General features: G+C 47.3%; 2 protein-coding genes across 4 annotated transcripts in view; one reads left to right on the top strand and one right to left on the bottom strand.

Moving 5' to 3' along the window:
• PLEKHB1 (pleckstrin homology domain containing B1) overlaps positions 1-11,756 on the top strand; it is a 43,872-nt gene extending 32,116 nt beyond the window's left edge. Inside the window, exons 4-6 of the mRNA XM_079974221.1 lie at positions 1,068-1,107; positions 3,548-3,650; positions 7,644-11,756. Of these exons, the coding sequence (XP_079830347.1) occupies positions 1,068-1,107; positions 3,548-3,650; positions 7,644-7,780 (280 nt within the window). The 3' untranslated portion in view covers positions 7,781-11,756. The remainder of the gene's footprint in view (positions 1-1,067; positions 1,108-3,547; positions 3,651-7,643) is intronic.
• Positions 11,757-16,209: 4,453 nt separating this feature from the next.
• RAB6A (RAB6A, member RAS oncogene family) overlaps positions 16,210-26,958 on the bottom strand; it is a 59,547-nt gene continuing 48,798 nt past the window's right edge. For all 3 annotated transcript variants that reach the window (XM_079974206.1, XM_079974207.1, XM_079974205.1), the window contains 4 exons: positions 26,103-26,214; positions 24,079-24,172; positions 20,642-20,708; positions 16,210-18,375 (listed from right to left, as the gene is read on the bottom strand). In XM_079974206.1, coding sequence (XP_079830332.1) covers positions 18,311-18,375; positions 20,642-20,708; positions 24,079-24,172; positions 26,103-26,214 — 338 coding nt within the window. In that variant the 3' untranslated portion in view covers positions 16,210-18,310. The remainder of the gene's footprint in view (positions 18,376-20,641; positions 20,709-24,078; positions 24,173-26,102; positions 26,215-26,958) is intronic.

Genomic DNA, 26,958 nt, shown 5'->3' with positions numbered 1-26,958 from the left:
TCTGCCCCAAATACAGCAAAGGTTTCGCAGAAATGGCGAAACTTACGGGAAGATTAAGAAATCAAGAAGATAATTTTTTTCTTAATTAAAACAAAAGCAAGAGTGGGGGTTTGGTTATTGAATGTTTAAAGAACTATTGCAAACAACTTAAAACATTAGCAGGACCACTGTAAACACGTGCAAAGGGCCATGTTGAAATGGTGACTTCAAGAGATGAATTATAGTTAGGTTTTGATGTTGGAGGTGCAGGAAAAAGAAGAGACAGCTTATGTAACTGCCAAAGGAGGGAAGTTGATAGCAAAATTAAATGTGTAAAAAGAATGTCTGATGTATTCTGCAAAATGTGAAAATAAAATTTATTAAAAAATGAAGTACAATATTTTTCGCCCCATAGGGCGCACCTAGGTTTTTTTGGGGAGGAATAAAGAAAAAAAATTATTTCCCCCCCAGGCGCGGTGCTGGGGCAGGGGAAGCCCGAGCTTCCCCCGACCCCAGCCCCCAGAACAGGCTGCTATCCACAAGCCTAGGGAGCCCAGCGGGAAGTCGCGCCGGTCTCACCAGGCTTGCGGATATCTGCCCGAAGTCGCGCAGCTCTCCCACGGCTTGCTGAGAGCTGTGCGAAGCCTGAAGCCTGCAGGCAGCTTTCCGCAAGCCGTGGGAGAGCTGTGCAACTTCACGCCGGGCTCCCACGGCTTGCGGATAGCTTCCTGAAGTCTGGAGAGCAAGAGGGGTCGGTGCGCACCGACCCTTCTCACTCTCCAGGCTTCAGCAAAAGCCTGCATTCGCCCCCTAGGACGCACACACATTTCCTCTTCATTTTTGGAGGGGGAAAAGTGCATCCTATAGGGCGAAAAATTCGGTAGATAACTACAAAAGGGACTCCTAATTTAAACACAACCAAAATCCAGTAATAGAGTTGCAAGTGTTATTCATGTTTCCCATGGTTTCTTTTTGCAGCAGTTGGGTGGGGGGGGGGACTTGGGAAAAAGGGGGAAGGACTTTTTAAATTGTCCATCTCTGCTGGTGACACTTTGCTTTATTTGCTTCCTCTCTCTTTTTCTTGACAGAGCTTGGAAGATAGCGATTCTGGAGGCCAAAGCTACTCAGGTGAGTCTGCCTTGCATTCCTTGTCCGGTTTCCTGCCCTGATTGTGAACCGTTCCTGCCCCTTTAAATGCTCCTTATGGGAAAGAGCCCTGCAAGTCTGAGATTCTTCAGGTTTCTAGTTCTCATTGCTTCCCTGAAAATACGGGAGAATGAAAAAGAACAGAATGCTGGACTAGACGGGCCATTGTGTTGAATAAATGCTCTATGGTAATTTATGGACCTAATAGGTATCTAAAGCCATTTGTACATAACAAAATATGTATTTTATCAAAGTAACTGTGGAACTGAAATACAATTAAGAAAAAGTATATCGATTAAAAAGGTAAAGGACCCCTGATAGTTAAGTCCAGTCGCAGACGATTCTGGGGTTGCAGCGCTCATCTCGCTTTAGAGGCTGAGGGAGCCAGCATTTGTCCGCAGAGTTTTTCCGGGTCATGTGGCCAGCATGACTAAGCCGCTTCTGGTGAAACCAGAGCAGCGCACAGAAACGCCGTTTACCTTCCTGCTGGAGCGGTACCTATTTATCTACTCACACTGGCGTGCTTTCGAACTGCTAGGTTGGCAGGAGCAGGGACTGAGCAACGGGAGCTCACCCCGTCGCGGGGATTCGAACCGCCGACCTTCCAATCAGCAAGCTCCTAGGCTCTGTGGTTTAACCCACAGCGCCACCCATGTCCATGAGTATATCAACAGTGAAATACAATTGAGAAGTATATTAATAGTTAAATTATTATTAAGCTCTAACTTAAAATGTTTTTTTTATTCATAACAAACTTTTTTATTCATAACAAACTTAATAATGCAAACACACTGGCATTTGGCAATAACAAATGTTCCTTTAGAAACACAATTTACAAAGACTCATAATCTAGCCTCTAGAAACTCGCTATAACATGAAATGATAATAGGTGTAAATACATCATGCAAACGACTAATAATTATAAATGGCAGAATGTAGGCACCCTGTATATAGAAATGAGCAAACCAGTGATATTTGAGGGAGCAGGCTAGCAGGCAGGGCCCATGACTTACATCACAGGAGCCTACACAACACAAAACACTGCTGCTGCGTGTAGGTTTTATTTTATTTGTTTTTTATCTTTTGTTTTTTGGAAATGTACATCCAGTGGTTTTTTTTCCTTTAATTTTTTGGGGGGCCCCCAAAAGAGTGGGGCCCTAAGCTATAACTTGTTTAGCTTATACAGTGGTGCCTCGCAAGACGAAATTAATCCGTTCCATGAGGCTCTTCGTATAGCGGTTTTTTCGTCTTGCGAAGCAAGCCCATTGACAGCTTAGCGGATTAGCGCTATTAGCGGTTTAGCGGCTTTTAGCGGATCAGCTGATAAGCGGCTTATCAGCGGATCAGCTGATAAGCAGCTTAGGGCTTAGGAAAGGGGGGGGGGAGGGAAAAAACCCCGCAGGAACTCGCAAGACATTTTCGTCTTGCGAAGCAAGCCCATAGGGAAATTCGTTTTGTGAAGCGCCTCCAAAACGGAAAACCCTTTCGTCTAGCGGGTTTTCCGTCTTGCGAGGCGTTCGTCTTGTGGGGCACCACTGTACGTGAATCCGGCGCTGTCCCGACGCCACCCGAAGGGGGAAGTGGCAGGGGAAAGTAATTGCACATTAAATTGATTCGCCAGTCGCCTAGTTGCCACATCTGCCTGCTCCAAGTGGCTTTGCTCTGGAGCCCCACAGCTCGATTTCTCTCCTGCTGAGGCAACTCTATTTTTAGCCGAGCCTTCCCCCAATTTCCCGGCCTGGCCAGCCACACAGATCAATAAGCACAATCAGGCTGGCAATCGATGGCTTTGGCGCTGTAGGAGGGCGTCGAGTGCTCCGGACTGAACTCGAAATTCTCTGGCCTTTGGGATCCAAAGACTTGGCGAGCTGTTCAGGATCTGGATGGGACCCCCCCACACACACACAATTTTCTGCATTGCTCCTCTCCGTCAACAGACTGCTGCCCCTCTCTCCTTTGGGGTCTGGGTGAGAATCTCCTTCACAGCTGTCCAGCTGTGCTTACATCTTGCAGGAGGTCCTCCCTTCAAATGCATGTTCTTTCCCCCCCATAGCTGCTCCATCAACAACTTAGCAAAGAAAACACTATAAACATCGCATGCACAGCAGGGAAACGAGCAGCAGACCCAACCAGTTAAAAAAATCAGAATGAAAATGGGTTTCTGCTGGCATACGCAAGAGAAGGATGAGGCAGGCCTCCCTGAGCAGGGAATTCCACAGATGAGGGGCCACCACCATGAAGGCCCCGTTTCTGGCTGCCACCCAGGGCACCTCAAAATGCCAGGGGCACCCCAGGGGAGCCTCCAAAGCCAATCTGGGTGCAGAGGCTGGTTGCTATGGGGAGCTGCCTCCTCCCCCCCCCCACTCCGGCTTCCGGCTCAGGTTTCTCAGCTGCAAACGTTCTTGTTTCTCACCTTCTCCAGGTACACCTGTATGACCCGTACGACGACTATTACCAGACGGTTCCCCTCGACTCCCACCAGGCGATGTACGTCAGCTCCGATTACTACGGCAACCAGTACGGAGGTGTGTTCATCCATCAACGTCCCTTTTCACCTCCCCCCCGGGCCAGTTCAGGTTTGCTCAGCTGGGGGCTCTTTTCAGGCCCTCTCCCAAGGATGGGTGGCGATGGGCCTCTGTGTGACGTTTTGGGCGCTGCAGCAGAGGGCCAAACATTGGAGCTGGTCAGACAGGATGCGGCGATGAGTGTTGCAGATGCAACGCTTCGAGGCTGTTGTTGCACACCAGCCCAGTCTCCCAGAGGTGCAAGACTCCCGGGGTTCTGGGCTTTGAGGAGAAGCCAGGCTGTCTCCCTGCTTGCTGTCTGTCGTCTCGCAGATTAAGACTTTTCTTGTTGAAACAGGGTTTAAGGAACTGACTGCTTTTATGAAATGGCTCGTGCCACACTGTTATTGTGATTATTTGCATTAGAGATAGATAGATGATAGATAGATAGATAGATAGATAGATAGATAGATAGATAGATAGATGATAGATAGATAGATAGATAGATAGATAGATAGATAGATAGATAGATGATAGATAGATAGATGATAGATAAATAGATAGATCATCTATCTATCTATCATAATCAATAAGAAACAATTAGAGATAGATAAATAGATGATAGATAGATAGATGATATAGAATTATAACTGCGCTATATCATCTATGTATCATCTATATCTCTCTATCTATCTATCATAATCAATAAGAAACAATTAGAGATAGATGATAATTATAATTAAAACTGCACTATCATCCAGCTATTGATCTATCATCGGTCAATCCATCTATCTCTAATTGTTTCTTATTAATTAGATAGATAGATAGATAGATAGATAGATAGATAGATAGATAGATGATAGATAGATAGATGATAGATAGATAGATAGATAGATAGATGATAGAAATATAGATAGATGATAGATAGATGATATAGAATTAAAACTGCTCCATTTATGTATCATCTATATCTATCTATCTATCTATCTATCTATCTATCTATCTATCTATCTATCATCTATCATCCATCATCTATGTCTATCTCTCTGTCTGTCTGTCTGTCTGTCTGTCTAATGGTTTCTTATTGATTCTCTCCCCCGCTGTTCGTATTTATATCTGTCAGCTACCTTGAGTCCTTATTTGGGGGGGGGTATAAATAATAAAATCATTAAATTGTAGAGCTGGAAGGGAACCAAAAGGATCATCTATTGTTAACCCCTGCAGTGCAGAAATCTTTTACCCAATGTGGGGCTTGAACCCACAACCCTGAAATTGAGAGTCTCACGCTCTTACTGACTGAGCGATCTCCTTTCACATCAACTGTTCATTTGAGCTTAAACATCCTTGTCCTCAAAAGCCAGGCCAGCTTACTTACCCCTTCCCAAGCCGGGTCCAAATTCTCCCTGCAAGTCTGCTGCCTCTGACGGTGGAGGTGGACCATAGCCTCAATTGCCCTCCCCTCCGCACATTCGTCTAATGCAAGTTGTTAAGCATCACTGTGTCCTGTGGGAGGGAGTTCCGTAGTTTCACCACGCAATGTACTGCAAGATGCAGAACACCCAGAACTAAAAGGATGGCCAGGGCAGATGACAGATTTTGCGGAACTTGCCAAATTGACAGGGAGGATCCGGGAACAAGAAGACCAGAGATACAAAAGCAATTGGAGTAAATTTATCAAATCAAATAGAAGGGGAAGAAATGGAGACAGTGAGAGATTTTACTTTCTTGGGTTCCAGGATCACTGCAGATGGTGATAGCAGTCATGAAATTAAAAAACGCCTGCTCCTTGGGAGAAAAGCAATGACAAACCTAGACAGCACCTTAAAAAGCAGAGACATCACCTTGCCAACAAAGGTCCGTATAGATAAAGCTGTGGTTTTCCCAGTAGTGATGTATGGAAGTGAGAGCTGGACCATAAAGAAGGCTGATCGCCAAAGAATGGATGCTTTTGAATTATGGTGCTGGAGGAGACTCTTGAGAGTCCCATGGACTGCAAGAAGATCAGACCTCTCCATTCTGAAGGAAATCAGCCCTGAGTGCTCACTGGAAGGACAGATTGTGAAGCTGAGGCTCCAGCACTTTGGCCACCTCATGAGAAGAGAAGACTCCCTGGAAAAGACCCTGATGTTGGGAAAGATGGAGGGCAGAAGGAGAAGGGGACGACAGAGGACGAGATGGTGGGACAGTGTTCTGAAGCTACCAGCGTGAGTTTGACCAAACTGCGGAAGGCAGTGGAAGACAGGAGTGCCTGGCGTGCTCTGGTCCAGGGGGTCACAAAGAGTCGGACACGACTAATTGACAAAATTGTTACTACTTCTGCTCTTACAACAAATTTATCAAATACTTAAAGGAGAACTGTAAAAACTTAAAGACACTAGCAGGACTGGAATAATACCTTCAATGTAAAATAGTAGCTATATGAGAATAATATACGCAATAAGAATGTGATAAATATACCAACTGCAGGGAGGGAGGGAAGTCAAGACTCGGCACACTCCTCGGCAAGACACCTTATTGTAACAATAAGGATTGTTGGAAGAAGAATACTTAAAGAAAATAATAAAAATTACTTGGGGGGGGGGGGAAAGAGAACTAAAAGGATGGCCTTCTGTACTCTTCAGCCGAGGGGACTGACAGAATAATTCCAGCATCTTGGTACATGTAACCCAGGCATGTGCAAAGTCCACTTTGGGGGCCTAATCCAGCCCATCGGCTGATTAATACAGCCCCTGTGGCAGTATATGTCCTGAGGTAAAATCCTTAAAAAAAAAAAAAAAAAAAAAGTTCAGCAACTTCAATCCTAAAAAAAGCTCAAGAACTTTGGTTGGCCCTCTTTGAAAAAAAGTTTGGGCAGTCCTGAGGTAGCCACTGCTGGCTTAGGAACATCCTGAAGTGTAGGGTGACCTCTGGTGGCGCCGGGTGCGAAATTCTCTGCATTGCACGAAAAGCAGAAGAGACTGCATTGTTCAAAAGTCTGGCATTACCAACCAAAATTTCACAAAACATTGAAAAGCCTTCTGATTGCTGCATGTAGGTTTTATTTTATTTGTTTTTTATCTTTTGTATTTTGGAAATGTACATCCAGTGGTTTTTTTCCTTTACATTTTTTGGGGGCCCCCCAAGAGAGCAGGGCCCTAAGATATAGCTTGTTTAGCTCAGGGGTCAGCAAACTTTTTCAGCAGGGGGCCGGTCCATTGTTCCTCAGACCTTGTGGGGGGCTGGACTATATTGGGGGGGGGGGGGATGAACAAATTCCTATGCCCCACAAATAACCCAGAGATGCATTTTAAATAAAAGCACACATTCTGCTCATGTAAAAACACGAGGCAGGCGCCACAAATAACCCAGAGATGCATTTTAAATAAAAGGACACATTCTACTCATGTAAAACACACTAATAATTTATAATAATAATAATTTATTATTTATTATTTATACCCCGCCCATCTGGCTAGGGTTCCCCAGCCACTCTGGGCGGCTTCCAACAAAACACTAAAATACAATAACCTATTAAACATTAAAAGCTTCCCTAAACAGGGCTGCCTTCAGATGTCTTCTAAAAGTCTGGTAGTTGTTTGACATCTGGCGGGAGGGCGTTCCACAGGGCGGGTGCCACCACCGAGAAGGCCCTCTGCCTGGTTCCCTGTAACTTGGCTTCCCGCAATGAGGGAACTGCCAGAAGGCCCTCAGAGCTGGACCTCAGCGTCAGGGCAGAACGATGGGGGTGGAGACGCTCCTTCAGGTATACTGGACTGAGGCCGTTGAGGGCTTTCAAGGTCAGCACCAACACTTTGAATTGTGCTCGGAAATGTACTGGGAGCCAGTGTAGGTCTTTCAAGACTGGTGTTATATTCCCGGACAGTCCATGGGCTGGATTTAGATGGCAATCGGGCCGGATCCAGCCCCCGGGCCTTAGCTTGCCTAGCCATGGTTTAGCTTATACGTAAATCCGTCACTGGCCATGTTTCCTGCTTACATCGATTACTACATCTGTTCCTTTTCCTCTCTCCGCAGCACCCGGAACGACCCACGTCATTTTCCGCGAGGATCCGTACCGCGTCTCTGGAGACCAGATGGCTTTGGGCCTGCTGGCGGGGGCCGCTTCGGGGGCCGCCTTGGGCTCGTTCATGTGGATGCCCTGTTGGTTCTGAGCCCCCTCTTCCGCAGACCCAGCCCAGACGCTCAGCTAAGACGCCGCTGCGATTCCCCACCGGAGAGGGAGGGCCAAAGGGGGACCTGCTTTGTAGGGGAGGCCAGGGGTGGGCAGAAGCAAAATCGGGATCCCCCCGAACATCTCTGGGCTGTTTGCGGGAGGCCGGCGGCCGTCCCTTATCACTAAATCGTCTTAACAAAAGAGTTAGCACCAGAAAGGCTTCTTTCGTCGCAAGGAGGCCGTTAGTATCCCTGATGTGCAAGTAAGCCCAGGGGGGGCATGGTAGGCAGTAAGCCCCGCCCAGTCCCAGCCGCCATTCTTCATCTAGCCCCGCCCCGAGCCGCCATTTTGCACTTGGCCCCGCCCACCCGAGCCACCAGTTTCTCTCTGCTCTAACAAACCATAGCTAGCAAATAGAATCAGAAATGGATTCCACCAGCCTGGTTAACTGCCCACACCTGATGTCGACTCCGGGTGATATTTGCTTCTGCCGTCAATCACAAGAGCCACTTTCTGCGCTGCCGCACACTCCCCTCCGCATTTCGCTTTGCTAGGCATCCTCCAGCTCGGCTTACTCAAATCGGTCTTCGTGTATTTTGGATCTACGTTGTCCTGCCTCCCCAAACAACAGCTCGGTTTTTGTTTTGCTTTTGCTGGCACCCTGGAAATTGCAGGTGATTTCCCAGCTGCACCAGGGCGCTTGTGAAAAAGGGCAGACACTCTCCAGTGCCCAGCGGCTACAAACTTTTTCCACCCTTCTTTCTGGCAAGGACCCCCTCTGCATTTTGACGCTTCCACGGCAGGCCGGAATCCATCAGGTCAAGCCTTTCCGCAACAATGGGGAGCGGCGGCACCTGCTGAATTACTGCTTGTCCGAGTCTCAGAGCCCTGCGGGGAAGAAAGCCGCAAACCTCCAGGTTACAGATGTCAGCTTTCAGCTTGACCTTATTTATTCCGGTGAAACGAGTTCCTGGGGGGCTCGTTTCAGATTGCTGGTTTTTGTGAAGGTGGGTTGCCATCTCTTCCAGATACTTGGCTAATCTCACCAGGATCACGGCCTTGGGACTCTGATTTCTGGGATGGCAGCCGTTTTTAAGACGCCTGGCAACAGAGCAGCTGCAGCTCAGGGTACACAGAAGGTCCCTTCTGTGTTTCTGCCATAAATCCAACAGGGCTGCTGCCTGCCCGTGTAGGCAGCACTGAGGTCAATGAACCAACGGTCTGGCTCCGTAGGAGGCGACTTCCTAGCTTCCTAATAAAGAGTCATAGGACACTTTTGAAAACTGCCAAATTTATTATGGCACAAGCTTTTCATGCAAAGAAGTCTAGTCCGTGGAAGCGTCCCACTGAGTTCAAAGGGGGCTAGTGTCCCCGATATGTCTGTTGTTTTTGCAGGTTACAGTGGTGGGTTTGTGCATTTTGGTTTATAGAAGTGTAAACCACTATGCATGCAGTTAAGACTGTGGAACTCCTTGCCACAGGAGCCAGCGATGGATGGCCACCAGCTTGGCTTTGAAAGGGGACCAGGCAAACGCATGGAGGATAAGGCCATGCTTAAGTTCTGCTCTGAACGCCTGTTGCTTGTGGGCTGCTTTCCCATCGGGGCATCTTCTTGGCTGCTGTGAGACTGAGATGCTGGCTAGACAAGCCTTTGGCCTGATCCCTAGAATCGTAAGAGAGCTGGAAGGGTCATCTGGTCCCTGCTGGAATTGCAGCAGCACTCTCCTCGCGCCCTTTGCCCATTTGGCGTGAAATTTTTCGCAGTCACCCTGCCAGATGGTTGCCCAACCTGAGCGTGGAAAACTCGGAAGCAATAGTTTAAAAGCTGCAATCTGTGTGTGCCGAGGTGCTATAGAAGAGTGCTGAGAAGGAACCGTGTCAGATACACCCCCAGGTTGCCCCTAATAACACCCTGCCCTAGAGCAGAAGCCTGGCAAGGCTGAGTGGCAGAAATGCATTGCTTGTGTTTTAGCAAGTGAAAGGTAGGTTTTGTGAGGTTGCTAGCCACAAGGGCCGGCCCTTGAGCAAAGGCTTAAAATAAAAACGAGTAGATGCAAGCTCTCCCAAGTGCCACAATACTAAAATCGCAGCAATCTTTTTTTCTTGGCCGTTTCGGAACTTTCCCTCTCTGCAACTTGAAAGCACAATTATGTGACCAAACCACAACCAATTGCACTTCACAGCTAACAAGGCAAATATACAGCCTCTCTGCTTTTTTTTTTTGACTGTTTATTTCCTTTCCAAAGTTATTTATTGACCATTCCACCGCACCCGGCCCAGAAATTCCCCAAGCAGCATACAAAATTTAAAAAATCTCCCCTCCCTTCCCTATGGATCCATAACATTATTGTCATTAAAACAGTCCAAACAGGTGAGGGGGCTGTCTGTAGGGACTCTGCACACTAAGACGCACCAACATTACAGAGACCACAGCAGCGGCTGGTTCCTTTGGGCACAGGGAACATTGCCCGTCAACCTCAGACTACACTCTGCCAGCCCCTGCTGCTTGCTTCCTTTATTACAACTATTCCAGGGGGTTGCACTGCCAGCCAACTTCCTTCCCCCTCCATAGTCTCAGCTTTGAACTCACCAAGGAAGATGGGGAAGATGTGAGGATCAGTTTGCTCTGGCGCCACCTACTGTTCAGCTCCCTGCCTTGCGCCCTACTGGTTGACACTAGTACTAGAATCCCAGAATTGCAGAGTTGGAAGGGAGTCATCTAGTGCAATGCAGGGATCTCAAGTGGGAGGCTGCTTATCAAAGATGGAAGTGGGGTTTGGGAGCATCGCTTGTGGTCCCTAGGAGGTGAGCGTTCACCAGGGCACACACTCCCGTTCTGCTTCTGCTCCCGTTCATTGTAGTAGCTCAAAAGTTCTCTTGGGGCCGTTCTCACATTCTGGAGGCAGAACTGCAGGTTGCGTCTAGTTCCAGGATTCCATAAACACACATTGCATCGACTGACAAAGCAGAACGTGGAAAGCTACAAAGCAAGACATTTAGACTTCCAGCTGCTCCGATGCAAATCGAAGGTGCCCCGTAGCCAAGGCTAAATGTTTTACTTTAAATCTCTCTGGGTTGTATTCCACGGCAACAATTTCTTCCTGCGTGATGGAACATTCCCCTCTCTCTCTCCCCCCCCCCTCCGCACACGCCCCCTAAATCTCTGGCACAGTTTTGGGGGTGGCACACAGAGCATTGGGGCAGAGGAGAGGAAACATCCTTGCACGAAAGTGCAGAAAGTCTGAATACTGCCCCGTTTCGTTAGCCTGCGTAATAAATATGGTTTACGTGATTCTCTGTGGGTGACTCTTCAGCAGATTAGTCAGAGTGGGGAAAGACTCCCTTGCCAATATGCTTTAACACCCGGGGGTGGGCATTATTTCTGCCTTGTTGGATGCAGTGCGGTTTGTGCAATGTGCATATGCAAAGAATTGTGGAACGAGCTGTTTGTGTGTAGATCTGCCTTTTCTGAGGGGCTTTGGCCTGGCCTGTCAGGTCATTAGTTAAAGGCCATTTCAAACGAGAATCAGGTATTTTTGTACTTGGGTACACTGTCATGTTCACAGATCGCACCTCTTTTAAAAAGAAAACAGCCTGGACTAAACCCATGCATACTTCACCTCTGGATTTGCAGGGAAGTACGCTGTACCTAAGCACCAAAATATCTCGTCGGTGAGAGTGCAGCAGCCCAGGGGTCAGTGAAGCCGCTGAAGGGGTTGCCCTTCAGGGCCCTGCAGTCCTCGGCTGAGAAATGGGGGTGTCTGGAGCCCCTCACTATCCACAGCACAAGAAAGGCCTCGCTTAGGTTTGCTTCGCACACCACACATTTCAGTGTCTGGGTTTCTCCTGTGTCAGTTTGCAGTTTGGTTCTGTCAAGTGTTGTTCAAAGCACTAATAGTTATGTATATTTTTTGGTGGTGGGGGGGAATAAAAGCTATTTAAGAATAATAAAAGTTGCTATTCACTGCACCAAAGTCTTTGTTTCCTTTGTGGGGAAAGGGTCAGTAGAGTCCAGCCTTTGATGGGTCTTGGCCAGGGGTCAGCAAACTTTTTCAGCAGGGGGCTGGTCCAATGTCCCTCAGACCTTGTGGGGGGCTGGACTATATTTTTTTGGGGGGAAATGAACGAATTCTTATGCCCCACAAATAACCCAGAGATGCATTTTAAATAAAAGCACACATTTTACTCATGCAAAAACACGCTGATTCCTGGACCATCCGCGGGCCAGATTTGGAAGGCAATTGGGCTGGATCCAGCCCCCAAGCCTTAGTTTTCCTACCCATGGTCTTGGCCAACCAGGTGTTTTGGACTACAATTCCCAGAAGCCCTAGCCAGAATGTGATACTAGGGCTGATGGAAGAGAAGAGCTCTGCTTGCTAGGAGTGATGGGAATCGTAGTTCACAACATCTTGAGGGTGGCTGACTCGAGAATCGGGAGCACCAGCTGGCTTTTCCCTTCTGGCCAGGCTTTAATGCCTTCAACCGGGCACAAGATAAGGGAAGCTTTCACCCTAACAGCAAGAAGGGAATGCCTGTTCTAACACAGAAATAACTCTGAACTTGGTTGTTCCATTTCTAGCAAGCAACCAGCCAGCAGATGTCACTATAGAGACATCTAGCATCTCAGGCCCTCCTGGAAAACTGGACTCCCAGATCAATAAGAGCAGTTATACAATCTGGCAATATCCTTCACGTAGCAGCAGTGTATGTTTTAGATTGCTGTTATTGTTATACTTATTAAATGTCATTTTTTAGACAAAAGTGACTCAACTATAGCCAAAACCGAGGTGCAAGTTCTGTATCCGTATATTCAACCACCCAGCTGCGTTATTGAAAGCCAGCAAAAGGATTCCTGCTGGTGCAGCTGGAATTTCTGTTCTCCTGTAACACACACCTGGTGCCATCCCAAAATCTGCTCCAGATTTAGAGGGCACCAAGGGATGGGAAGAGATGTTGTTGTTGTTTAGTCGTGTCCGACTCTTCGTGACCCCATGGACCAGAGCACGCCAGGCACTCCTGTCTTCATGGATCACTGCCTTGCCGTGGCGAAGAGGCTTGAATAACTCAGAGAAGCTATGAGCTATGCCTTGCGGGGCCACCCAAGATGGACAGGTCATAGTGGAGAGTTTTGACCAAACGTGATCCACCTGGAGCAGAAACCGGCAAGCCACTCCAGTATCCCTGCCAAGAAAACTCCATGGACAAAGGCAACAGGCATATAAGAGAGAGATAGAACCATAGAATCGTTGGGAGGGACCTCAGAGGCCATCTAATCTAACCCCCTGCAGTGCAGGAATCACAGCTCAAGAATTCCTGATGGAGGACCCTCCAAAACTCTGCTTGAAAACCTCCACCACCTTCCGAGGGAGAACGTTCTGCTGTCAAACGGCTCTTGCTTCCAGAAAGGCCTTCCCAAGGTTGAGTCAGGGAGAAAATTCCATCGCGCGCAAGGCAAATTCTCCTTAGTTGTGGAGCTATGTTCAATACAAACCTTACTGGGCTTAAGTTCCATTTCCACCCAAATGCATTTGCACTCTTGTCTTTGGCAATTCTGCTCCCTGGGGAAGAGAGGTGGCGATGGAAAGCAGAGGGCTAGGCGGAAATGACTGGCAGAATCCGAGACCAAGGAGAAAAGTTGGTGGAAGAAGACTGGAAGAAATTTAAAGTTGATCTACAGAAACATTGTAAAATTAAGGAATGTTAGAAGGATGTTGGAATGAAGTGATGTGGTTTTTAGCAGAAATGATATAAAGGATTAAGTAAAAATGGATAGTTAATTGGTGAAAGAAGAGAGTGTAAAATTACAGTATGTTAAGATAAATTATTAGGATAAAAACAAAGATGGAAAGGATTTGCTGAAATATCTAATTGAACTAGAATACAAAAAAGGGAGGTGTGAGGAGGTCAAGGAAACAAGCAAATGAAAAATAAGTTATGGGAAGGTTTGATTTGTTTTGTTTTTTTCTTAATTGTTTGTATTTTTCTGTGTTTTTTATTTTTGTTTGTTTGTATCTATTGTGATGTATTGTCTTGTTTTTTCTTGCTTAATTTAGTGTTTTCTTTTTGTAATCTTTAAAACTGGAATAAATATTATTTTAAAAAAAGAAAGCAAGCAGAGGGCTGTTTGGGGTTACTGGCAATCTTCCTTTCTCCTGGAAGAGAACACACACACAACCCAGGCTCCCACTTGCAAAAGCTCCCTGTCTCCCTATGAAATAGGGCATGGGTTGGCAAACTAAGGTCCGCAGGCCGGATCGGGACCAATTGCCCTCTGGATCTGGCCCACAGACAGTCCTGGAATTGTCGCTTGGATTGGCATGATTGGGCTGTGCAAAATTTTTTTTGCAATTTTTTTCGGGTGCCATTCCCAACACATACACACACCGCCGCCGCCGCGCCTCCTCCTGGCTTCTCCCCGCCCTGCGGAGGAAGGGAGCTGTGCTTTCATTGGTGCCAGCAGCTAGCCAATCCGAAGCCTCGCCGTCTGCCAGCCTCTCCGCCCATGGCCGCGCTGTGGGCATCGTGACTGGCGTGATAGTGATGGCGTCATGGGGCTTCGGCTGAAGATTGGCATGCCTGCTGGCCCCGTGATGGGCGCCTGGGAAAGCTGGCCCAGAAAGGAGAGGCGCAACCATCACTGCTGGCTCCCAAACGCAGGCAGAGTGGCGGAGGTGGTAGGAAATTAATTTAATGATAATAATAATAATTTATTATTTATACCCCACCCATCTGGTTGGGTTTCCCCAGCCACTCTGGGCGGCTTTCAACAGAATATTAAAATTGTTGTTGTTTAGCCGTTTAGTAATAGTCTATTAAACATTAAAAGCTACCCTAAACAGGGCTGCCTTCAGATGTCTTATAAAAGTCAGATAGTTGTTTATTTCCTTGACATTTGATGGGAGGGCATTCCACAGGGCGGGGGCCACCACCGAGAAGGCTCTCTGCCTGGTTCCCTGTAACTTGGCTTCTCGCAGTGAGGGAACTGCCAGAAGGCCCTCGGATCTGGACCACTGTGTCTGGGCTGGACGATGGGCATGGAGACGCTCCTTCAGGTATACTGGGCCGTTTAGGGCTTTCAAGGTAAGCACCAACACTGGGAGGGGAGGAGCTGGGGGAGAGAGTGAGCGCACAGTCCGGCCCACCATAAGGTCCAAGGGGCGGTGAACCAGCCCCCTCCTTTAAAAGTTTGCTGACCCCTGGGATAGCGTTTTCCCCGTATTTGAGGGAGGTCACTGGCGCCTTTGCAACCAGTCCCAATAAAGATCTGAGATTCTTTTGCTTGGCCAGTGCACCAAACCCAAAGAGTGAAAGGCACTGCAACAACTTGCCTCAGCTCCGTGCCACCCGAACTGGCCCTCCCCACCCTCCTAGCACCGTCACACCTACGAGGTGGAGCGCTAGAGGCCAGGGGGAAGGCTGGGAGACTGGGACCGTAGCAGCAGCATAGCTGTCAACTTACAGATTTGAAAATAAGGGACCAGCAGCCTCGAAAATAAGGGATCAGCAGTCAAAATAAGGGATTTTAGTTAACCAGCTGAAATACAAAGTTAAAAGGGACGAGATACCAGTAATTTGGGAGAGCAGCGCCGGTTTTTAGCCCTTCGTTTCCAGAGGTTGCTGCTCAAGACACCAGCCGATGAAACACTGCAATGAAATAACTACAAGCAGCAACCACTTTTCGCGCAAAACGAAGTCCAAGCTACGAAGATGCTGCTGCAGTTCTGTATCTTTTCTCTCGTGCTCCATCTGCAGCTCTCAGTTCCATCAGGCGGGGCGGGAGGAAGGGGGGGGGAATGGCGCCCAAAGTAAACCCGCAGATCAGACCATCTATGCTAGTCTACCACTACAAATCTAGGGGAGAAGCCCTTGCGGTCCTTCCTCCGCTTTCCCCCTCTGTGGCTAGCCCTTGGAACACCTGCCCACGCCTCCGCCTCCCCCTCCTCTCTCTGAACTGCTTTCTCTATGGTTGCCCTCGCTCTCTATGGTTGCCCTCGCTGCTCATCTCATCTGGGTCCTTCGGCAGTGCAGCTGCAGTACGGCCTAGTGGGAGCAGCGGCGGCGGTGGTGGGCAGAGGGGAGGCCCCAGGCAGAGACGCTCAGTTCGGCGGCCACAAGGAGGATGGCAGCGGAAGGGCCCGAGACTCCCACCAGTCCCGGCAGGAAGGGGCTCCCGGGGGCCGAGGCTGGTGAGAGGGGGCCAGAGGGGGGCAGGCCGGGCAGCCAAGCAACACAGTTGGAGCTTCCCTCCTCCCTGGCCGGCAGGGAGGGAGGGAGAGGAGCTGCTTCCTTTGAAACCTGGGAAATTTAAGGGACATCATCAATAAGGGACAGCAGTGGGACATGGGATAAGGGAGTTTCCCGCCAAATAAGGGACGGTTGACAGCTATGAGCAGCAGCGTAAAATGAGCAGAGGCGAAGGCCGGTCGATTTTAGTGTTTTGATTAGATACTTTATTGGAAGCAAAAAATTCTGTGCATGTTTAAAAAAATCCAACCCGTGTACACATTTTCATTGCTTTAAGAACCCAAGCCACGGAAAACTCAATATTAAAAAGCAGCAAGATGGATCATGTTTTTAATTTTTTTGTGGGTTTTTTTTCCTTTTTTTTTTTTCTCTTCGCACACATAGAATACAACAATACAGGAAAAGTAGCCAGGCCTTCCTTCCCTTTCGTTTTTCTTTTCGGGGGGGGAAAAGAACACATCCACCTGTCGTCACCATTATTTAAACGCTTGAATTCCAGACATGCTACTTCCAAAAAGGAAAAGGAAAGATAAACCACCTCTTCAATATTGCATTAAAAGCATTTGGGTGTCTTGTTCTGCCCTTGAAAGATACGATGACATTGCTGGTATATGCAAAGTTACTGGAAACTCAGGTCAAAGTGATGCATTTGCCATTCCAATTCCACAATGCAGGAACAGAGAGATTATGCGTGTGCACATCCGAAGCCGGGGTGCTTGGAGAGGGGGCTTCCCCCCTAAAGTGAAGGGGGGCATTGAAGATAGAGAGGGAGAGCCAGTTCTCCCCATCCGCCCTCCATTTTAAACAATCACTTAGAAAAATGGAAATTCAAGAGGCCTTTTCTGGATTCTACCCCTCCCCAGCCGCAAACGCTCCTCCCACAAACAATGTATTTACAGTTGTGTTAACTTACACAGCAACTTCACAATGACTAGTACAGATTAAGAGAGTGCACTTCTAGAGTGAGCATGTGAATGTGTGTCCCCACTTCCCAGTGTGTTTCTTGGATTAGCTATATCTCGTGACGTTGCCAAAGCTCTAAATAGATTAACAAACACCTCCCCCCCCACAAAAAAAAATACCCTTGAAGACGGTAAAAAAAAAAGCAAAGAAATAAATATTGAAGGTTACCACGGTTAATTGTAGTCCAGTTAAAACGTAATACTAAACAACCAATTATTTAACCAAACTATTAACAAATACACGAGACTCCGAAGACCCAAAATAATAATAAAAAATGCTAAAAACGAAGGCAAAAGTCTGCATAATTTTAAGTTTTGTTTCCATCTTTTGTTCCCTTCCTTTTTCATCTAAGGGACTTTTAAAATCTACTTTTACAAGTACCCTCCTCCCTTTCCAGCTCAGGAATAGTCTCTTCTGCTCTGTCTCCTCATCTCCCTCATTACGTATTAACTTTATGTTGGATCTTTAAATGGCTGGCAGCGTAGGTGTCTCTGTTCAGAGACAGATTCACAGCTTGACCAAGTTGTCTATAGTGCCAGAACCTGTTTGAAGCCTCTGTGCCTCCCCCATCCTCATTCTGAAGACAGTCCAGCCAGTCCACCCAAAGGTGCACTGCAAACTGGTTCATTTGTTCTGTGGGGCTCCTACGTAGAGCGAACGGTTTCTAAACCCCGAGAACAGTATCTTGCAACTTTGCCCCTTTACAAAAAGCATCTTATTAGCATTTCAAAAAGGCTACTGTTTAGGGGGAAAAATGGCCAGAGGATCTCAACCGAAAAGGCAAAGCAGGCTAGTTTTGGTTGTGGGTTTTTTTTGTTTTTTTTTTTTTGCAAAAGAACAGGCTGAACATCTGAGGACTGCTCCACAGTGCCTGCCTCGGGTGCCGATGCATTTTTACCCTGCACACTCCTTTTCACCAAATCCAAACGTTCTACTCCCGTTTCCACTAATTCTGTAAGTGCAATATTGAAACGTTAAAAAAAAAAAAAATACCAAATTTGTAGCTATCTTTCTGGCGGGACTGCTGTTTCCAAAAGAATCACTGAAATACGCTAGGATCGTTTTGGCTCGTTTTTGAAACTTCCTTATAAATAACGAAGACACCGACTTTTCTTTTGTGCTTGTGAAGCTAACAGATCATCTTCACGAGACAAGCAGCAATGATGAACCGCGGCTACGTTACGGATGGGGTGGGGTGGGGTGGGGGTGGGCAAGCCAATAGTCACATTGCTGCCAATGAGTCTGGGGAGGGGAAAGGGGGGGGGGAGAGGAAGAAGCAGTGATGGTCTGGAGAAAGGTAAGAGAAAAGCAATACACTATATTAGCACGAACAGCCGCCTTCACTGACTGGCTGCTCCTGAGGCTTTTCAAGTTTGATGTCGATCACTGTTGGGGGAAAGTAGTTAAGGGAAATAAGAGCAGAAAGAGGAAGAGAGGCTGAAATGGCTGAAACCGTCTCCCCTCAAGTCTCATAAAATGCCCAAACATTCAAGGAAGAACATGTGGCTCACCCCCCACTTCCAAGTTCTCCATATGCAGATTGCGTGCTCTTTTTGGTAGCCCTCACTCCTACGGAATAAGCCCTTCCGGAGTCTCTGGCATTGCATTCCCTGCCACCCCTTCCTGCATGAAACATTAATTCCCCACTGGGTGTAAACTGCAGCTTCACCTGCAACCACAGTGGTGCCTCGGTTGTCGTAATCCGTTCCAGAAGACCGTTTGACTTCTGAAACGTTCGACAGCCAAGGCACAAAGTCAATGGAGAAAATTGAAAGGGGGAAAAACGCAGCGGAAGCCATTCGACTTCCGAGCCGCATTCGAAAACAGAAGCAATTGCTGCCGGGTTTTCGGCGCTCGAAAACTGAAACGTTAGGCTTCCAAGATGCTCGAAAACCGAAGTACCACTGTATAATACTGCAAGCTGCCCTGTGATCCTCAGATGAAGGGTGGTATAGAAATTTAAACTACAGCGAGTGCTGGCAACTGATTTCCAAACAATGGGAATGCCTGGTGAAGTCTGTGATGGTTGAGGAGTCTGCCTGGCGAAGCCACAGTGTCTGAAAAAGTTTTCCTTTTGCTTGTAACCATCAACAGTGAGGAGGAATGATGCTTCCATTGATTTTCAGCAAGTGATGATTCCTTGAGGTTTCATCACAGAAAGAAGTACCACCCATCTCCTGAAGCTCTGAAAGCCTGGATATCCCTCTCATGTGTGATTGTGCATGCTCTGTGACTGAGAACTAGGTTTGCTCTGTTTTCTCCTCTCTCCCCAACCTTTTTTCCTTCTGTGTTGTGTGTTTTAGAGTGTAAGCCTGAGCACAGAATCTTCATTATTAGTGATCTTTGTAAGTTTGATCTGGGAGGCTTTTTGCAGCCTTTTTGCAGGGGGGAACACATCTAATTAAGGGAAAACAAGCTAAAAGGCTTTGTATGCTACGACACACATGTGGCAATAGAAGCAAGGACCTTTGAACCTTTGTCTTCCAGCACTGCATGTCGTGTTAACCCACCATGTCATAAATGCCTCCTTTATCAGTCACAGCCATGACTAGAACTAACAATTTGGAAGGGCTGGAAGGCAATAAAAGTGGCTATCAATAGCCAGGGCAGAGGAATGACAAGCAAACTGCCTCTGACCAAAGTTCTCCTTAGCCCATTCAGAAATCCGCTGCTACCTACATTCTAGAAGAGGCACTCTGATCTCGCCTTACTTTAGAAGACAGAACTCTGTCCACTAAAGTTGACTCCCGACATTAACTTATTGGGCAATAACAACAACGTCACTAGGGTTTTGGGGTGAATAAATTCATGAAGGGTTATCATGCCTTTTCTGTTCTGCTACCCTCATCAGAAAAAAAGCTGTACTCACTGCCTTGCGGGACATCTTTGGGTAAATCCTAGACAAGTCCACAGTGCAGTCCCTAAGATGGCATCTGCTTTCCTTTGTAACCATCTCAACGGGGGGGGGGGCATGTCTTGTCATCTGGGCATCCCAGGACCTCCAAAAACACTGCCCAGGCTTGCATCCGGGGGGGGGGGTCACTTCTATGCTACCAAAGCAGCAAAAACATGGGACTCAGCAATTATGAATTACTGGTCTCTGCAGCCACAGCAGGCGCTGTGATTCTCCAGTTCGACTTCACACCATAGTCCACTCCATAGTCTCTCGAGACAGACGGATGCCAACAACCTTCATCAGGGTCTCACTGGGACCAGGAAGCTGGTTTTCTTATACTTTCCCCCACAGCCACCTGTGATTGACAACTGAACTAATGGACTTTCCTTCACACCATATGGCCCAGTCGATCCAATCACTGGGTTTGAGGTCAAGTGGCAATTTCCCTGCAAAGCAAACTGATTCATGAACTCTGGTTTTGGGGCTTTGGGCTTACCTCAGTTGCTTCAGCTACCTGGCACGGATCGTTTTCAGTGGGCACACCTGCACATTGTGCACTGCAATTCCAAGTTAAAACGCTCAACCCAAGCTTCTGATAATCCCCACCTCGAGTCTCTTTTGAAGAGTTCTCTTTTTGTACTTTTTACCCACCGCTCTCCGCAATTCAGAAAGCTATGCTTTCTTCAATCCCATGGACCTCGACACCCATTCTCCTTCTTAATCCACAGGCTGCAAATGCTGGGCTGAAAAGGATACTGTCTTCTCTGCTTTTGTCCTGCGTGCTTTCCATCCCAGGCAAGGCAGCAGCCACACGTCGGAAAAGCTAGAAAGGGTGAGAGGATTGGGGCAGAAGAAAACAGAAGAAGTAAATCAGAAACAAAACAACCAATTCAGGAGGGAGGCATCTGTTGCAATACATGCAGCTGCACTGGGAAAGGCCTGTGATTCTGCACAGGGCAAAATAAAGTCATGCATGTCGCCCCCACAACTTACCGTATTTTTCGCTCCGTAAGACACACTTTTTCCCTCCTAAAAAGGGGAAATGTCTGTGCGTCTTATGGAGCGAATGCACTGGACGATAGAGGGATCCCTCGGCTGCCGCTGCAGTCGCGAGCTGTGGGATCCCTCCGCAGCCGGAGCCATGGCTCCCGTCCGTCGCTCGCTGTGAAGCCAGCAGAGCAAGAGCCGCTGACACGCTCTCACTTTTGTTGCTTTAAAGCGAGAGCTGCGCAGAGCGTGTCAGCGGCTCTTGCTCTGCTGGCTTCACAGCGAGGCGGGAGGAGGGACGGACGGGAGCAAGCAAAGCGAGAGCCGCTTACATGGCTTCTGTCCCGTTTTCTGCAGCTCTCACTTTGCTTGCCCATCCCTCCTCCCGCCTTGCTGTAAAGAAAGCAAAGCACCTGTCCCAGTGTCTCCTCCTCCTCTTCTTGCTCCGGCGTCGCCGCGCTTTACAGCGAGGCGGGTGGAGGGATGGGCAAGCAAAGTGAGAGCTGCACCAAGCTGGACAGAAGCCATGTAAGCCGCTCTCGCTTTGCTTGCTTTAAAGCAAGAAAAGGGAGAGCCGCTTACATGCTCTGCACAGAATTTTTTTTTCTTGCTTTCCTCCTCTAAAAACTAGGTGCGTCTTATGGAGGGAAAGATACGGTATCCTTTTTGCATCCCGGCAAAAAGAGGTGACTAGCACATACCATCATGATGAAACTTCAGTGCACCTCCTTCTCAACGGGAGAGGTGGGCAACTGCTCATCAGTGAATTCAAGACAATTTTGTTTAACCAGAAAGTTGCTCTAAAAGTCAAGTTGTCCTCAGGATGCAAGTAACTGGGCATTTAAGGGCATTGCTAATACAGACACACATAACCAGGGGTGGGCAGCACAGAGCTTCCTGGGCAACACCCATACTTCAAATCTCAGCTTTCAAAAAACAAGATGAGAAAGCTTCAACCTCTCATTCTCAAAGAGGCCATCAAAAGATCAATGTTTGAAAGCAGCAAACCACCTCACCACTAGGATTCCCAAATCTTTCACCCCCAAGCTCTTTCCATGCGCAGCTTCCACTCTGGTGAATGGCCTGTGGCATCTCAATCTGCGCTCTCAGGTTTGGCCCAATATTCCATTTCATGGGATTATTCTTGCTCTGGGAAAAACTAGTGGGTCCTCTGTTCACCATGGCTAATCATACTGAAAAGGCCTGAACACACCCTGGTCTGCATCTTCCTATGCTCATCCCAACGTCACAGCTTCCGCTGCCTGCTTGAACAAAGGACTCCAAGGCCTTGGCGGTGTGTTGAAGTAATTATATTACCACTACCTCCTTTCTCCTGCTGACTGTGCTGGAGGGCGCCCCTTTGCAGTATTTAAAGACCATACTTTTTTCTTTTGGAAGTCTTTTCTAAAAACGGAGTCACTTGACAGAAACCAATTGGATTACTCCATTCAAATCCAGCTGCTGACAACAGGCATTTTAAAATACAGTAATCACTTCTTTATATTTAAGCTGGGAACAAAATTATGCCCTGAGCAAGGTTGTCCACCAAAATTACCAAACTAAAGAGAGGGAATTGGCAAGCAAGCCAAGTCAAAGTGGATTTACCAGTCGGAGCATGCAAGAGTAAATCCAATTAGGGAAACGTTACAAAAAGCCAGAAAGCTGCATAAGGAATTCACGGTCTTCACACTCCAGTGTTCCTTTCCTAATGTTTAGTGCCTATTTTATTTGTCTCCTTGGGCTACGGATTTCTATGCAGCACGAAGCAATGCCGCTGTAGCAGGCATCATTTAGTGTTGCATCCTTTGTCAATATCCAAAAAACCAGGGTCCCTGCCTCTGTAGCTTTTCAACGGATCTCCCAACCCAGGTTTCTCCAAGACTTGCAGCAGGTATAGGGGGTAGGCTTGCAACCCTTTCTTGGCAACTGTGAGATCTTTAAACCAATAAACCCCTGGGAAGTCAGGTCCCATCCCAAGGGGACACAAGGCAGGCAAGCACACCCAGCCCAGCACATACACCTACCAAAACTCCAGAATAATTATGTACAGTGGTACCTTGGTTCTCAAACGCCTTGGTACTCAAGCAACTTGGAACCCAAACACTGCAAACCAGGGAGTAAGTGTTCCGGTTTATGAACTTTTTTCAGAAGCTGAACGTGCTCCATTTTGAGTGTTATGCTTCTGTTTTGAGTGTTACGCTGAGGTCTGTCCGTTTCTGCTATTTGTTTTGCGTTTTTGTTTCTGCGGCTCTTTTAGTGTGTGTGTGTGTGTGTGTGTGTGTGTGTGTGTGTGTGACTGGGTGGAACCCAGTTCAGCTACTGATTGACTGATTTTGTGACAGCAGTACATTGCTTATTGTTTTCATTTTATGGATCAATGGTCTCGTTAGATAGCAAAATTGATGTTAAATTGCTGTTTTAGGGGTTGTTTTTAAAAGTCTGGAATGGATTAATATAATTTGCATTACTTTCTATGGGAAAGAGCACCTTGGTTTTGGAACACTTTGGTTTTGGAACGGATTAAGTTTGAGAACCCAGGTACCATTGCATTCAGTTTTATTTTACCTGTTAAGTTTATCTGCCACTCTTAACCCCCACCCCAGCCCCAGCCAATAGTCTATGCTAAGGGCTGGTTCATAAAATTCTTTCAGCATACAAGAATTTGGGTGGACCTAATCCTGGCATTTCGAATCCCCGTGGCGGGCTGAGCTCCCGTCGTTCGGTCCCAGCTCCTGCCCACCTAGCAGTTCAAAAGCACCCTTAAGTGCAAGTAGATAAATAGGTACCGCTTTATAGCGGGAAGGTAAACGGCGTTTCCGTGTGCTGTGCTGGTGCTGGCTCGCCAGAGCAGCTTCGTCACGCTGGCCACGTGACCCGGAAGTGTCTCCAGACAGCGCTGGCCCCCGGCCTCTTAAGCGAGTCGGACACGACTGGCCCGTACGGGCAGGGGTACCTTTACCTTTAATCCTGGCATAGTTGAGCACACTGGGGGAAATAGTTGTTTGACTGTGTTACTGCGGGGACGACTGACTACTTGTCAAAGCAATTCAACAACCAATGAATCCAAAACAGCATTCTGATGAAAGCGGGGAAAGTTCTGCAAACTGATCTCAAGTTTTCTAACGTGACTGCAGCTATTTGAGCTGAAAACATGACTTTACTCCTTTACTCCAAGAATATACCCCTGCTGCCTCCCCACCACTTACCTGTTTTACATTGTATCCGGCCTTTGCGCTAGTTTCAATAAACATTACATTCAGCTCTTTGGCTTTCCTCTCCCCTTCTTCAATAGATACTTGCCTGGAGAAAGAGGGAACACGTTGACCAAGATGACATTACAGTAGTACCTCGCAAGACGAATGCCTCGTAAGACGAAAAACTCGCAAAACAAAAGAGTTTTTCGTTTTTTGAGTTGCTTCGCAAGACGGATTTCCCTATGGGCTTGCTTCGCAAGATGGAAACGTCTTGCAAGTTTGTTTCCTTTGTCTTGCAAGTTTGTTTCCTTTTTCTTAAAACCGTGCATTCACTTCGAGGAGCAACTCATAGCACGCGGGGTGGTAGCCTTTTTTGAGGTTTTTGAAGACTTTGGTGATTTTTGAAGCTTTTACAAAGTCCGTGCTTCGCAAGACGAAAAAAATCGCAAGACGAAAAAACTCGCGGAACGAATTAATTTCGTCTTGCGAGGCACCACTGTACAGGCACCTGCAATCTTGACTGCCCGCCCAGCCTGCAGCCACCTCAATCCCCAAAAGCATTTACAGAACCGCTACCATCTTCCACATTCTAGGTGGTCCAAGACATTAACATGAACAAGCAAGACCTGCATTTTTATAGCGCTGTCAATGCAGCTAAAAAAGCCAATGCAATTCTGGGCTGCATCAATAGGAGTATAGCATCTAGATCAAGGGAAGTAATAGTGCCACTGTATTCTGCTCTGGTCAGACCTCACCTGGAGTACTGTGTCCAGTTCTGGGCACCACAGTTCAAGAAGGACACTGACAAACTGGAACGTGTCCAGAGGAGGGCAACCAAAATGGTCAAAGGCCTGGAAACGATGCCTTATGAGGAACGGGTAAGGGAGCTGGGCATGCTTAGCCTGGAGAAGAGGAGGTTAAGGGGTGATATGATAGCCATGTTCAAATATATAAAAGGATGTCACATAGAGGAGGGAGAAAGGTTGTTTTCTGCTGCTCCAGAGAAGCGGACACGGAGCAATGGTTCCAAACTACAAGAAAGAAGATTCCACCTAAACATTAGGAAGAACTTCCTGACAGTAAGAGCTGTTTGACAGTGGAATTTGCTGCCAAGGAGTGTGGTGGAGTCTCCTTCTTTGGAGGTTTTTAAGCAGAGGCTTGACAACCATATGTCAGGAGTGCTCTGATGGTGTTTCCTGCTTGGCAGGGGGTTGGACTCGGTGGCCCTTGTGGTCTCTTCCAACTCTATGATTCTATGATTCTATGAACAAGCAAGACCTGCATTTTTATAGCGCTGTCAATGCACTTAAAAAGTAACCCAACAAGGGAGACAGCCCCCTGTGAATAACTCAAGGATTTAATACTTTTTCAGATTTTTACACAGTTAACAAGGGATGCGTATTTCAGGAAGGGTTGAGGACTTGGTGGGTTAAGCCAAAAACTTCAGTGAAGAGGTGGGTGCTGCGCTAGTGTTTGGAGGAAGGCTGGGAGTGACACCAGGCCACTCTGAGAGAGCATGGGAGAAACAGCAAATGCATTTTAAGGGAGCAGGAAGTTTTGGGTCTCATTTTGGTGACTGAAAAGATGAATCATTTCTCTAGGAACCTTCCTAACGCTCTGAAGGAGGTTTGCCCTCTTCAAGAGCGCTCCTTGGAACTGTCAATTCATATCCCACACCTCTTTTTGGCTGTAAGCGGTACATGAATCATCATGAGTTAACCTCTTAATACCATATGTTTCTATTGAGTTCATCTCTACTGCTCCATTACTTTTCTCCTTTTGCAGACTGACCATCTGAACATCCTAATACTGGGTGGGGTGGGGGAAGGAGCATATGAGTTCAAGATGCACTGATGTTATGATTTCCATATTTTCCAGGCTTCAGCTCCTCAGGCCTCCAATTACAGCCCTATACCTGTGGAGCTGCATACAGCCCAAGGGCCAAATCATACACCCTATACCGTCGCACAGCACAGACTCTCTCAATATAAAAGCCGGTCGGATTGGCCACAACGGCAAGGAATCAGCTGCCTTACCTCTTGTCTGCTAGATCTGTTTTGTTCCCTACTAGCATAATGATGACGTCGCTACCTCTTTCCGTTCTGACGTCATCAATCCATTTTGTGGTTTGCTGGAATGAGTTTACATCTAGGAAGGAAAAGTAAACAAGCAGGTGAAAGTCACCTTACAACATTCCCATCACTCTCAAAGCATCTGCGTGTGATGCACCAGGTTGTCATCTGTGCCAGAGGTTAATTAAGATTTTGGTGTGTCGAAAACTACAGGCAGGGTGGTGCAGAGATGACGGGTTCTGGATAGGGTCGCCCTCTTGTATAAGGAGCAGGTTTGCAGCTTGGGGATAACTCCTGGGTCCAACCCTGACACTAGAGGATCAGGTCTTTGTGCTGATACAACCGGTTTGCCAGCTATGCCCCCTTTGGGACAGAAGTGACTTGGCCACTGGACTCCATGCTCTAGTAGTGGTTCTCAACGGCTGTGGCAGACTGGGTAATTCCCTGAAGTTTGGGCCACAGTAGTAGTCATCTCTTTATTCAAAAAGGGCCAGATATAGACCAATTAGTTTGCTATCTGTAATTAGCAAATTATATGCAAAGCATCTTCACAATAAGCTAGTTGATTGGAGAACTGATGAAGCTATTCTTGCCGAACAGCAAGCAGGATTTAGACAAGGCAGATCCACTATAGACCGTTGCTTTGTACTAGCCCATTTTATAGATAAGTATGTTAAGAAACCAGGTGGTGTGCTATACGCAGCTTTCATTGATCTGAAAGCTGCACTTGAGTCAATCTCTCGAATAAGGATGTGGGATAAGTTGAACTCTTCAAGTATAAGGGTGTGGCAGGACAGGAGGGAATGTGTGGCTGGAAGGT

This window comes from Podarcis cretensis, assembly GCF_951804945.1.
Source record: "Podarcis cretensis genome assembly, chromosome: 4".
NCBI lineage: Eukaryota > Metazoa > Chordata > Lepidosauria > Squamata > Lacertidae > Podarcis > Podarcis cretensis.
Note: the sequence above shows the minus strand (reverse complement) of the source record. Positions and strands in the feature narration are given on the sequence as shown.